We start from the raw sequence: 14,386 nt of genomic DNA, 5'->3' as shown, positions 1-14,386 counted from the left end.
ATTAGAAAATCCCATACATGACGGGTACACTGGAATAAAATATATTCATATTCATAAAATGTATTCTCATTCTAAAAATTCCATTTTACAATGGAATCTGATCTTAATATTATATTCACATCATCAACAGTGCTACATGACTCACCTGCCTAGATTTAATCACTCTAGCAACACCAGAGTAAGGGCAAAAACTGAAAACTTTTTAATTTTGTAATATCCTCCATTCTTCTGTCTCTTTAACCCTTTGCGGTCCAATTTAAATACCGCTAAGGTAAGGAAAAAAAACTACTATTATGAACTGGTTTGATTTTCTTTTATAACTTGCATAAAACGGAAGAAACTTTGCTAAATGTGATTAAAATATGTTCTGAAAGGAAAACAGTTCCTACTGGTTGAATACTGTACATTTTTCACGGACTGTACCACTGTCGCTAGTGAGATGTGTAGTAAGTGACGCCTTTCTGCGTCCTGTCGTTCGGCAGAGAATAAAGGATGACCAAGTCGATAGATGTGACTTTGGCAACATCTAAACATATCTTATTGCGTGCAGATATACGATGTATAAGCATTGGATTTCATAATCTCAGAGCTGTGCTTCTTTTTTTGCTGTTTGTGTTCGTAAGTTCAAGACCATAAAAGTGAAACAGAACGTGAAGTGTGAATGATTAAGTCAGTACACATAAAGAATGCTTGATAAGAAGACAAATGAATATACATATATCAGTTGCGGATTGCTCTATGCATCAAAAAGAATTTAAAAAATAGAATTTCCTACTAGGAAAATGGGATATTTGTTTTATAACTTTATCAGATATAAAATATTTCTCTTCTAAGTAAATATGACAGCTACACACACTCGATGGTATTTCTTCACTGTGTGATATATGGCAAAACACTTGGGGTGGAGTCCCGGCTTCCTTACATGTGTCACGATAAAACGACGTTTCTCTCCTGCCTGCTTTCACTATTACACCATTATAAGGGTCACAAAGTCTTACCAGGAAAACTTGGATAGAACTAGTGCACAGATAAAGGCTTGAATGCTGACGCTGTTTGCCAGCCTCAGCTTGACTCCAGATCATGTATAAAATTCGTAAACCACGTGGCGGACTCAGTCCGACATAGGACCGCAAAGGGTTAAAGTCCAAATTACAACATAAAAACAGATCATTATTTATATATGTTAAAAAGTTGCAGCAAAATGTAAATGAACCAGGAAACAAACACTAACAGTTGAAGAATTAAATCATTCTTTCTTCAGCTTGTGTTTGGAACACATTCTGCCCGAAAACCAAGCACAGATATTCTTCAGTGACATGACGACCGGAATCATCACTGGCAGGAACAATGGGATATACACTGCGTACCTGAAATATGACAAAACACCGCAACATTAAGTTATTTTCTGTTATGAATTGAGAATGCACGACAGTTAATTAATTTAAGACTTCACAAAGGACTATACAGAAACGAAGTACAGCACAACATTGCTGCCATAAGCAGAAAGTGTTTTTTATGTAAGGCAGCGCTAGTCTAAGTCATCAGACAACATGAGACAAACAACCTATTAAAAAATATATATATTATTGACCTACTTCTGATCATCAGGGAAATAGAGCAATGCCAGAAGAGATGGATCTGTAAACGCAGCTTCAGCAGACAAAAATGCTTTTTTTGATTCATTAAATGCTTCGTCCAGCTGTCCGATCTTGAGCAAATGAGCTGCACGTTCAACACAGTCCACAACTTGGTATATAGAGTTACCAACAGCATCATTAATGACAATGTTGCTGATTTTTCCAAGAAGTTGTGACAGAGACTGTGAACAAATGAAAGATAGTTGATAAGTGTCTATAATGAGCTTAAAAAATACTTATTGAAGATTACACAATATATGTACAAACTAACCAACAAAGCAACCAACCAACCTAACAGAGAGTTCAATTTGAGAAGCAGATCAATGCTAACGTATAAAGTGAGGCTTTCGTGGCGACTGCAGTTGATGAAAGACTCTCGGGTTACAAGCCGCGACAGGTGGCTGAACGGTGAATAGACCATATCTTCTGCCAACGTTTAGACAACGATCTCTGTTCTCATCCTCAGGGCTGCTTGGTAACCAGTCTGAGCCTTTGTTACACGCTCGCTGCTGGGAACTGGTGGCCGATGGCAGGTAGTAAGATGTTGCTGGTAGCCTGTCTCTTGCTTTGTTTCATGCTGGCCAAGGCGAATTGGCAGTTGGGGTTATGTGCTCGCACTGGCTGGCTTTGGCCTTCTGGGCGGACAGCAGTTTTGTTACAGGAAACCAGGCCCGGCCCAGAGTGAAACCATCATCCCTGTCCAATGGCTTCTTTTAAAACCCAGTCCATATATCCTGATGCCATGTCCAACACAGAGGTCCTACGGAAGTCTATGCAGTGCCCTGTATTTATGCTATGTTCCGCCACAGCAGACTTTTAAGGTTGTTCAAGCCTGATATGCCTCATATGCTCCTTGCAGCTGGTCTCAAAGTTTGCTCAGCCGGTAAAAAGGATTTGGTTTTCATTAATCATAATACCTTTCCTTTTCCAGATCACTCGTCTACTTACATATGCATCAACACTGTCTTTATCGTCCAGTTCTTTCGCATTGTTAATCCAGCACACCACAAAATACTGTGAAATGTTTTTTCTCTGTTACTGTGGAGATGTGAAATGTGTGCTTCCAAAGGTTTTCTTCGCATGTCGGCCGTTGCTGTACTAATGTGGACTGTGACACTGCAGCATTTTCCAACAATAAAACAATTACGCTGGTCAAGCAAGCTGCCCACCTCCCAGGGAAACATGATATAGACAGATGTGTGCAGGCCCATACGGTGTTCAACTGTTCACCAGAGCACGAAGCACGCCTGAAGAGTGAAGTAGTGCTTAGAAGCAGAGAAAGACGAGCCGTTTTCATTATGTAAAGCAGAAGTTACAAGAAAAATGTAAGTTGGATTGTAAGAGAAACTCCTAAAACTATAGGCATTTTGAAAGTATCACACCAGGTTGACAACATTAGAACGCTTGGTTGCACACTGGCTGTGCGCTTAACCTGTGCATCCTGCATTGTTTCGCCTTTCATCGCAATTCTGTTGCCACAAGAACAGCGGCCTGTCACGGTCATTTTCCGTTCAAAAATTATTTTGAAGTTCTCCGCACAAGTATTTAATCGCTGGTATTTGCTCTTTTACTACGCTAACACTCATATTTACCTGAAGTGTCAGCTTGGCAGAAGTGAGCTGTTCCAGGGTTCTCATTCTGAGCAAAGAGTCAAACTCCCACTGACGCAAACTCACTGTTGATAATGGAAGCTGACCTACTCTTGAAATTCCTTCCTACACAAGAAAGATCACAACAATATTTAGAATAAAATAACGTGTATACGAATATGCCCGTGTAACAACGGAATCACATGGAAATGGGGCATAAAACAGAAACGGAAGAACACATAAGAAGATATAGAGTGTTCACGTTCAACCCTTTACGCGGGGAGACAGCTCTCAAATTTTAAATTTTGTTTGAGCAAGAATGTGCCAAGTCTCATTTCAGGGTCTGGTTTTACCTGACTGAGTCTGAATGCATGTAAAATTTTACCGTACCAAATTGTACTGCCATTCTTTCCTTCTGCAGACATCTTCCAATAAACTTATTTCCCTTGAGGAGTGTGATAAATGGAGAACCAGAGAACTGGACAAAGTAAAACATTACGATCTCTACACCTTTATTCTGTATTACTTCTGTCATCCTTTTGCATGCACACCACACGTTTCTTGCTGGCATGCTTCCTTGTTCCTGTGGGTTGCTGGAGATCAGGGAAATGCCTCCCTAAAAATGTTCTGGCAAGATCGAAAGGTACGGATCTCAGTTGTGTGACTTCAAGGGGTTTTGCTCCTTTGCACTTCTGAAAGAGCTTTTTAATTATTTCCATATAAAAATGAAGGGTGCTGATATGCCATCATGTATCCGGCAACACAATCTCTGCTGACTGGGGCAACAGAGAGACAGAACTGGCCCATAAGATGTTCTTCACTTATGACAGAATGTAAAGAACAGTTTAACGCTGATAATACTACATGATATTTACAAATACACGGGAGGTTCCATTTCCTTGCTGAAACAACATGGTTTATCAGCATCAATTCTGAATACAATAATTAAAAACTGTCATGTCATTTAATAAAATGCAGAACAGTGTGAAAGATAACGGATTATTTTTGGAAGAAGACAAAACAAAAAATGTCATAGTGTAGCATCATCCATAACTTGTATCATGATACTGCATGATTTTAGTTTCCGGGAATCATATGCTGTAAAAATGTTCGTATGTGCTTTATTTTCTGAGCATTCTGATAAAAGTTTATGATGAAGCATACAATTTCTGCATTTCCTGCAATTTACATTTCCCATGATTTACACCATCTTTCATCAATCCCCAGAAAAGTGCAAATAAGGAGTTGCATTGCATATATTGAACAGATACAATGTAAGTACATTATTTAATTACCAGTTCTGGGATACCCATCAACAGTCTCAACTGGGCAAGAAAAACTCCCATGATCGCAACTGTGTCTGGTGAATATTCCTTTGGTTCAGGAACAGATGAGTTGTGACAGACCATGTGGGATGGGTTGTGAATTACTATGCCTCCCCATCGCGGGGACAGAAATGCATCCACTCCACCCTTCACTCTCACGCCTTGTCGGGTGTAGATGTGAAGAGGAGCGGCTTCACATGGAGGTATATATACGACGAAGTTAAGACATGGGTTTCGTGACACGCGTGACGCTGTAATTAAAAAATACATGATCATACGAAAATATTTATGGACTTCCAGTGAAATCACAGAATAAAATATTTCAGTCACTTCAATGGTACACAATATCGTGGTTGAGTGGTTAGCCTTCCTACTTCATATTCGGGAGGCGCCGGGTTCTGATCTCGACTGAGGTCTGTCATGGTTTTCCTCAGTACCTCCAGGAAAATAGCGCTATATTACCTTAAACTAGGCAATGACCACTTCCTTCGGTTGGGATGACGAGTCGTGCACGGAATGAAACCGACTATTGCCCGGATATCCGCCATGTTAATATGAAAGTCCACGTGAAAATTTACGAACAAGAACACTTTTGAAATAAGCTGACATCTCAGATGTGTTCCAAGAGAAAATATGAAGCTATTTTGAAATGACAGTGCAAAATGGTATAAAATATCCACTGCTAGGCCAAAAGGCATGATTTAACACCAGCATTTCGAAAACGGTCGGTAGCCCGAGGAGAATTCTTCATCATTAATAACTGATTTTGTTAAAGAAAATTATTGAGTAATATGTCAACCTTTCTGCTACAGATGGTCTAATTTAGTAGCAATTTCAATAAACTGTCACGGTATTTCAATAAGATGTCTTCATTTATATCCCTGCAGCTTGTAAACTGAAAATAAGCAATGAATGTGATCCTCAGGCTTGAAGAGTCTGAGGACCCCTGTCCTTCCACCTACGCCTCATACATTTTCAGTTTTCCAACCTACATCTTTTATTAATACTTCATTATCTACAAAAACGCTCATGTGTCGGCCATCTCGACCACCTAACGATGCTATGTGAAGAACAGAAACATGCATTTCCACATTTCCACCTGAAAAATCATTAATATAACTAACTAGTTCATGGGAAGTAAGAAATTAGAGGTCACAGCCTACTTGAGAACTCCACATTTGAAGAAAGTAAATAAAATCTCTGACTTGTAAAAGAAAGTTCCTACGATTCTTTCAAACATAAATATTCCAAAAGATGTTTTATTTTCAGGAAAAGGACTAAGAAAAACACACACCAAGTTTCTTCTCTAAAGGTGTTATGATCTGCGGCAGTAAGTCCTCTGCAAGGGCATAGTGCTGATGTCCAAACCCCGAGGTGTCAATTACAAGTTTGGGTTGAACATTTAGTGTAACAAAGTATAGCCACTGCGACTTGACAGTGTAGCCTGCAAGTGGTGACAGCTCGTACAGAAATGGTTCCAAGTAGTCTGAAAATGAAACTACAATTAAAAATACACTGCAGGTAACAATATAAAAAGGCAAATACCAGAACACTAATATTTACAGATGAATAAGTTATCATCTACAGCTTCAGAGGATAACAGCACCATTCAGATACCACCTGCCACAGTTCTACAAACACGAGAAGCCTACTCACTTCACGGGGACAACGGCCACATCTAGGCAGGAAAATAACACTGCTGACCCACCACCTTCACATTAGCTACTGATCTTACCACTGTATACCACACTCTGCTTACAACCTTGCGCCAGACCCATGGGTCTTACAAAATGTTGGTTTCACGTTAAACAGAAGACAGCGTGTGCCCTCATAAACTGATGGATGCCAAGAACCAAAACTCTGGCTCATGCCATTTTCCAAGGACTACTCACCACCTATAATCAACAGCCCGAATATAAATTGTGAGTTGGCAGTAATGTCTACCTCCCCTCAATTCCTCACACTCCACGTACAACACCATAAATGGATCTCAAACATCTCCATGGGTTTGACCTCTAAAAGCTGCACCACATACGCACATCAACAAATTCTAGTAAGTTATGTATTTCCAATTCTTCATAAACAAGCAAATCCACCAAGATTAGATGGGCCTATATCAAAATGTTTCTGCATACTGGCTGTGCACTTAACTTGTGGTCTGTACTGTACCTGCAGTGCCTATATTACCTTCCGTACGTTACAACACTGTTGCCATTAAGAGCAATAGTCTGTTTTACAGGTCAGGAAGATATGTGACAAATATTATGAACTAATCCAATATAATAAAATTACCTTGTACAGCCTCTGGCAGATCCCAGTCTATCTGCAACTTCTCAGGTTCTGGATTTACCACTGTCATCATGATATCATACTCTTCGGCTGCAGGCATTCGGCGGCGTCCTGAACGATCCTGATCTGTCTCTGTAGGTGTTGTCATGGCTGCCACCATTTGCCTTAGTGACTTTTCTCGTAATAACAGCAATTCCAAGACTTCACTTAACTTTACAGCCGCTAGAAAAAAAATGGGGAATATCGTGGTTCGCTCCTGCCCTAATAAAACCGCAACATTGAGCCATCAATTCAGTGTTTATAACTATAACTTACACTTATATTATCTCCAAGTTATGCTTCATTATCCGAATGACCTTTTTCCAAACTTTTGACACATACTGTACATGTATGTTTCCCAAGACATGCTACATGTGGAGCCCTTTATAACCTTGTAACAGCTGATAAAAATTATGAAACACAAATTTTCATATTATGTGAGAATTGATCAAACATAATTTTCTCTACATCTTCCTTAAGATTACATAACCAAATTTCACAATTCCATTTTCACACAGTGAAATTCTGAGGATTTATTGTGTTAGAGTTCTTGACTTAGAGATGCCTAAATTATGAATTGTACATCTATGCAATACAGACTCTTCTTTAATACTGCACGCGTGATACAGAGGCTGTACCGCGCACATATCCAAATGACAACTGTCACTTCCAGCGATCCCAAAGACATTTCCAGATCCTAGCCTAAAGTGAGATGGATCAAAACTGATTTGTTGTTCTCCTTAATTGCAGCCTTTACTTGAAGTGCATGAAATGAACACACACTGGCATGTCATGTCGTCTGTCTGTCTACAAGCATAGTCTCCAGATTTCATTTAAGTCAGATATGGTGCATACTAAAAGTTGTTGGGGGAAAATTCATTTTGGTCCTTACTAGTCTAACATAACCCAAAAATGTTATCTAAAGCCCAATCACACTTCATGCAGTATCTCAAATACAGCTCGCCAACTTTCGTTCGTTTGTGTGTGTATGTATAAAGGAATATGTAATAAAATGTGAGGAAAAGTGGTCTAAATAATAAGTTAACTTAAAATATCTTTCAATATTGTTAATATTTAATTAAATAACATTTAACAGTAGTGTCCCTGTTGCTGATTAGTTTAATGAACAACATAATTTGTTTCTAAGCAACACAGTTCCTGTACTTCTAGGTCTACAAATTCTGACTATGGTGAACACACTACGGATTCTGGTTCTCTCCTCAGATGTAGTACTGAACAGTACGGCAGATCCTTACCAACATATCGAAGGAACTTACTGCCTTCATCATCAGGCAGTAACCTCCTCTGAAACATCAATCATTTTACACAAGACTGCACGGCACAACGTCCCAGAAGGCAGCGTCACACTTTTTGCTATGGAAACCTCAAATCTCACCGTGTAACACACAATTTGACTCACTTCTGGGCTTCGTCAATCATCCCAGTTTTTGAATCCACAGCATTTCATAAATCTGTTTTATTTCCTTCATCAGGAAAGAAAACCAATTTTGTTGGGCCCAAGGCTAGAGCTAGTCTCAAACACTGGAGAAATAAAAGAAAGGACCTATTTCCTAAACACCGTAGGTCTCAAAAACCGAGGCCATGGACAAAACCAAAGAGTTCAGTCATAAACAATCAGTACTTTTGTTTAGCACAATTATCTGAAATAAATTAACATTGAGACTATTTCTGGTTGCTGTAATATATTTATTAAGTAATTTATTCATTAATAGTTTATTTGGCAATGCTGTTAGCAGCTCAGACTATACAGCAACAACAGAATATATAATTAACCTTTTATCATCTGTGTGACGCAGCTTACGCATGATCCAGCTGGCCATGTGGTGCACCAACATATTGGTAAACTGTTAACATCAGAGCTAAATCGTCTGGCAGCCCTGAAATATGGGAATTTAAAGCCAGAATTCCCATAAGATTACGGTTAAGTTATTACTGAAGTGAAAAGCGGTCAGACAGAATTTGAGAACTTGGCTGAGGAGAATTTCCAATTTGTTTAGACTCTTACTCACTGGCCTCAGACGAGAAATAAACGGTTCTCTTCAGTCCCACCATAACATGATTTGGGGTAAATCTCGTCAGTCCCGGAACTTCCAAGAGGAACAGCTCCCCAGACTTTCTCGGGTGGAAGGAACCACTTTCTAAGCCTTCAGGACTGTGTGCAAGAGCGAAATGCTTCTTCTCCAGTGGCAGTGCACGGAAGGTGAACTGAAACAATTCTAAGTACAAACATCCCTGTTCAATTATCTTATTTCAATCAACACAAAATTGAATATATGGTTTATGTATTTTAACACTTACTTGAAGTTTTAAGGATATCTTTTAAATCTTCTATCAATTTGTCTCCTCGAGCAGCATCTAAAGTTGTAATGCTGATGTTCATTGCCAGGGTCACATCTAAACTATCAAGAGCGGCAATTCTGGAGTAAGGCAAGGGAACACGATACACATCTGTTGTTTCCCACCAGAGTGGCAACCCAATCACAATGAGGACAACAACAAATGATATGGCTGCATAAACTCTGCGTGCATCTGAAAATAAATGATGTCATTATGACATGATCTCAGGAAACTGGTAAAATACAGCACTTTCATTTCTGTTTTGACTTGTTATTTCTGAAATGACCATCTTCTACGTAATCACTGCCCTGATGACAGGGGCAGAAAATATATCTGAAATGTTGGTAAACTTCTACCAGACAACATGGCACTTGAACTCAGAAGACAGCTATCTTCATGCTTGCCACTGTGAGAAAATCAAATTCTATTTGTTTCTTTGTGTTGAAGGCATGAACCTTTGAGGTGATGCCTTTCAACAAAATAAAAACTAACGATTACTAAGTTACAACCATTTTGATCTACGTGTTAGTTCTTAACAAAGAGCGTGTCATAAAATGGCACACGTATAGGAAGATCATCCATTGGGTCCACTGAATGTTTCAGTCTCAGGAACAAGACCACCGAAGAAAAAGACTTGTAACAATATTTATATTTCTGACACCACAACTACAGTCTACTTTTGTAACGTAGCAATGTTTCCACTATAGCGTCACCAGAACAGCTCTATTCGTATCATGCAGCATTCATTACATAATCAAAATCAAACTTTGACTTGTACAATATTACAATGGAGCCACAGTTTACTTTCTTTGCTAATGTGGACACCAAACTTCCCAATTATATGGATTAATGCTGGGGAGAACACACATGAATAACTGAAAAACACAGATAAACCCACATTTTGTTTGGTGCATTCACAGAACTTTGTACAGTATTTTACTTTTTTTAAACTGATGTTTATTTTGAGAAACAGTTTGTAATGTTTGCTTGTATTTTCAAACTGTTTAGCCTCTTCATGGCAAATGAATTTCACTCTTATCCTCCCCACCCTCTTCTTCTCTTAGCTTAGTTCAAGGAACTGAATTACAATTTTGCAATAAAATCAAATATCCCATATAAAATGCATGGCAGGGGAGTATACTTACATTCCTCAGCTACAAACAATGACATAATCTACAACAAAAACAATCTTCACTTCCCTGTTAAAAGACTGACAAGATCTGTGAAGCTGTCTCATTCAGGACATGCAAGTTCAATTCAGAGAATGTAGTGAAAATCCAGCTCTGTTCTGGTTTCATAGATTAAGAAGAATTCAGAGTCCCTGCTTCATGTAGGTTGGTTAAATGTGATATAGAGAATATCTGTAAACTCATGTTGAAGATCTTAAAAATAAGATGAAAATGGTCTAAGATGAAATGCCAGTTTATGTTTCTGAATGTCATAAATGTGGAAATATCTCATCTTTACATTTGTAACCATTCACTGACAAAGTCAACAGAATTTCTGTATTCTTAAATGAACCCTGATTTCATATTAACACACACAAAAAGCAGTTGCCTGATTATAAACAATACCTAGCTTTACCTCTACCATGCAAAAGAAAAAAAACACTTTGCACAAACCTGGTACAGTAATGCTATCGTAATGTTTATATAGATGCTACTTACGGTGATGCACGTGTATTATATGTGACTACCATAGTTCTCTGTTTCATCTAAAAGGATTCAGAATTCAGAAGAGAAAAGAATGCTCATGGAGACTTTTTCCAGCACTGTTTACAACTTTCCAATCATGTTACTGTGCCAATGCTTTTAAAGTTTTTAAGATGGATCATGGGACAAAGGTTGTGAGGATGAGATGTGCATAGAAATAGTTCAAGATCAAGGCCAACAGGAAGGTCTTATATTAACTGTGTTGAAGCTTTAAGTTGTGTTTACCACAGCGAAAAGTAACTGTTACTCATAATGCAATATGTTACCATTATTATCTTCCACCTTGGCAAAATCATCTGATGTTTCTTCTTTTTTTAATGCCATATCTGCACCTAAAGAAACGAAAGGTAAAAATGTTATTAACGTTTAGGCTGTGTAAAAAACTAATAATTACAATAATACAGAAGTCAGTAGTGTTTGGGAGAAGTTTATTACAGATATAAATGTCTACAATGAAAAAAGATTACTGGAAAGACGGATAATTCAGTAAGAAAGTACTGTCACTGTGACATATCTGATACATCACATTACTTTTAAACAGAGGATAAGAGATGATCACTAAGAACACCTGTACCATCACTGTACCAGTTCCACAGCCTTCCAGATTGTCATAAGCTATGTAGACTACATTAGAGTCCCTGTAACTCATCTTTGCAATCAATCAATGTTAGTAGGAGTTTCTCCTGAATGACTTGAATATTCAAAAGGCAAACCTGCATACACAAAATGTGAAAAATCATGCATATCTAACTAGAGACCAATTTTATTAGTAACAGCTTTTTCTAAAATGCTTGAGAAAGTCATGAATAAGAGAGGAAGAATGTTTGGTAGAATTTTGTACGAGGTTGATAGCAGAGAAATTCCTCGGTAATTACCAAACTGTCTTGTCCCCCTTCTTATGAATAGGAATAATTATGGATTCCTTCCATTGTAGTGGCATCTCTTCCTTATCCCAAATTAACTGAATATGCGTATGGATCTTCAAATGCAACCTTTTGCCACCTGCTTTAATTAATTCTGCTAGAATTTGATCAATACCTGGAGATTTATAACTTTTCAACTTCCAAATGGCTAGTTTAACTTCATCTAAACTAGGTTCTGGCACTGACAGTTTAGCTGTATGTATTTTAATCTATCTAACATCATCAGTCTCATGAACATTTAAGAGCTCGTCAAAGAAATTTTTCCACCTATTCAAAATTTTGATTGGATCTGCAAGCAGTTTCTGACATTTTCCCACTCCATGTGATATCCACACTTTAATTATCTTTATCTGTCTCTAAAATATGAAACCTATTTGAGATTTAAATTTGATATAGTTCCTTTACTTCTCACTCACTTATTTTTTCAAATCAAATCTTTGTGTAGAAATTTTGCTTTGTCCACCTACTTACTGAAAGCCACTCCTCACTCTTGCCACTACCAGATAGATAATGGTCAGTGTCACAATCTACTCCTCTGAATGACCTCACATCAATTATATTTGTCGCCTTTTATTATCTACTAAAACATGATCTATTTGATTGTGTATGCTACCATCTGGGGAAGTCCAAGTGTATTTGTGAAAGTTATAGAGCATGTAAATAAATTTTGTTGTTCCAATTAAAACTGACTGAAGGAGGCAACTGAAATCCGATTGAACACCGCAAATATCAACAGAGACGGAGTTTTATGTAAAGCCGGGCCTGGTTTCCTGTGTTGAATATGTTGTCTAACCGGTAAGCTGAGCATAACAACGCGAGATCGTGACGTCATCCAGCAGTCAAACGGGGCTGGAGTAGGTACATATATGATACTGTGGAGTACCCTGAGGACGAGGGCAGAGATGGACCTCGAAACGTTCGTCTTTTCATGTTTTAACCACTTGACACGGCTGATAGCCCGAGAGGATTTTATTGTACATAGTCGCCGTGAAAACTCAATATCATATAAAACTGACTTATTCCGTTACGTTATCTTTATACATTTCTAAGCAAATTGCTTTCCTTTTTATTAATCAAATTTGTAGACCGAAGTACCTTATATCCAAACGTCGCTCGCCGACTTCTTATAACTGCTTGGTCATTTGCAGCTAATCCCTGCAGTTTGTATACAATGCTACGCATAACTACAAATTGTGACAATTTTCAAAAGATGTTATCTACCACTTCAAACTTCAAAATCTCTCCTTCGTGGCGAACACCAACATCTGAACTAGTGATAGTAGACAACGAACATCCTATTGCATTCAATATAAGTCGAGGGGCAACAAACATTCGCGACATCTATTAGTATCTATCTAGAGTTGCTTGGACAAGGTACACACGAAATACACGCTACATACGATTGATGTTGCCGGTAAGAGCAGTGCTCACTCGTAGGAACCAATCAGGAAGCAGCCACGTACTTGATTTTGAGTTCAGGCGGTAAAAACAAATAAGATTTGAATTTTGTTATGCTCTGATACTGAATCATAATCTAAGGCAAGTTCTGATTATATATCATTGTTAGTGTCTGGCCTACTTTTAAGCACAAAGTGTTCTTGTAGAATACGAGGTTTTCACATCAGTAAGTCTGAAAATTGCTGTTTTCTGGGTTCTTGCACAATGTAATTTGGTAGAGGTCCTTGGTGCCCCAATCAGAGTGATGATGGAGGCAGCAAGGACCTCTGACACACAGGTAAACTTCTACCAGACTACAGAAGACAAAGCATTCTTTTTATATACATGACTGTTGTGTGATTCATACATTGCTATTGCATTACATGGGTGTAAATCAGATGATGATCAAACAGCTTAAATTCTTCAGCTTTCCTCGGAATTCGGCATGAATTATATTTTATTTTATTCACAAATGTAATTGCTTCATTTTTGGTCTTGCATGAACATTTCTTAAGATAATTCCTTGTATAATGATCATAATAACCAGTTTCATAACACCAAACAGCCTATAATTGGGAGTACTGTAAAATGCTCACAAAGACAAAACAAGATGTTCCATGTAGAACTCACAAAGCTTACTTTCCTGTTAAAGATTTCCAGGACTACAAATCTGTTGTTACTATCGTAATTCAATTTAGCTTTCTCTACATTAAATTTCTTGAACATTACCTCAAAACTCCACAACACTGACAAGTTTGTTTTTCTTGCCAAATGAACGATTTTGTTTAGTTGTAATACAGAATTTATTACTTTTACAGTGCCATGTAATGGGCAGGAAGCTTTCAAAAATGCTGCTCAAGAAGTACTAGTGTAGCAGTCACTTTCTGGAAGGTGATTTTGTAAGGATTCACCAGAACAAACGCAATGAGCCACACAGTTTCCGCAGGCCTCAGCACTGGTGTCTGCAGTTAAGGAACACTGTTGCATTCAGTCAGTTTTAGTACTTTGTTAATAAAGCAGTGTTTATTGGTTTAATGAGGTCATAGCCCCCAGAATCTAGTTTTGATCAGTTTTGTT

The 14,386-nt window shown here is 38.1% G+C and overlaps 1 protein-coding gene across 3 annotated transcripts; it reads right to left on the bottom strand.

Moving 5' to 3' along the window:
- Positions 1-44: 44 nt before the first annotated feature.
- On the bottom strand, positions 45-13,174 carry PIG-S (phosphatidylinositol glycan anchor biosynthesis class S). Of its 3 annotated transcripts, none has more exons than XM_022084358.2 (10): positions 12,968-13,174; positions 11,216-11,281; positions 9,199-9,429; positions 8,910-9,116; positions 6,844-7,101; positions 5,846-6,037; positions 4,522-4,802; positions 3,230-3,352; positions 1,596-1,819; positions 45-1,367 (listed from the first exon to the last, which is right to left on the bottom strand). In XM_022084358.2, exons 2-10 carry the CDS (start codon positions 11,271-11,273, stop codon positions 1,247-1,249), a joined length of 1,695 nt encoding a protein of 564 aa, XP_021940050.1. In that variant the 5' UTR covers positions 11,274-11,281; positions 12,968-13,174; the 3' UTR covers positions 45-1,246. The 3 variants fall into 3 exon arrangements, with proteins under 3 accessions (XP_021940050.1, XP_021940053.1, XP_021940051.1); XM_022084361.2 differs by having other exon boundaries at positions 6,844-7,062; positions 12,968-13,172; XM_022084359.2 differs by lacking the exon at positions 12,968-13,174 and adding an exon at positions 12,344-12,519.
- Between the last annotated feature and the right edge of the window lie 1,212 nt (positions 13,175-14,386).

Source organism: Zootermopsis nevadensis, unplaced genomic scaffold (assembly GCF_977971745.1).
Source record: "Zootermopsis nevadensis isolate Lab colony 2312 unplaced genomic scaffold, Znev_1.0 Znev_ptg000002l, whole genome shotgun sequence".
In the NCBI taxonomy this organism is placed as follows: domain Eukaryota; kingdom Metazoa; phylum Arthropoda; class Insecta; order Blattodea; family Termopsidae; genus Zootermopsis; species Zootermopsis nevadensis.
Note: the sequence above shows the minus strand (reverse complement) of the source record. Positions and strands in the feature narration are given on the sequence as shown.

Excerpts from the sequence above, each read along its gene's own strand:
- PIG-S (XM_022084358.2), bottom strand. The coding sequence starts at position 11,273 with ATGGCATTAAAAAAAGAAGAAACATCAGATGATTTTGCCAAGGTGGAA. Across the intron at positions 7,102-8,909 it reads TTATTTCTCGTCTGAGGCCA|GGCAGGAGCGAACCACGATA; the intron begins GTGAGTAAGAGT and ends CGGTTTTATTAG. Across the intron at positions 3,353-4,521 it reads TGATGGGTATCCCAGAACTG|GAAGGAATTTCAAGAGTAGG; the intron begins GTAATTAAATAA and ends TTTCTTGTGTAG.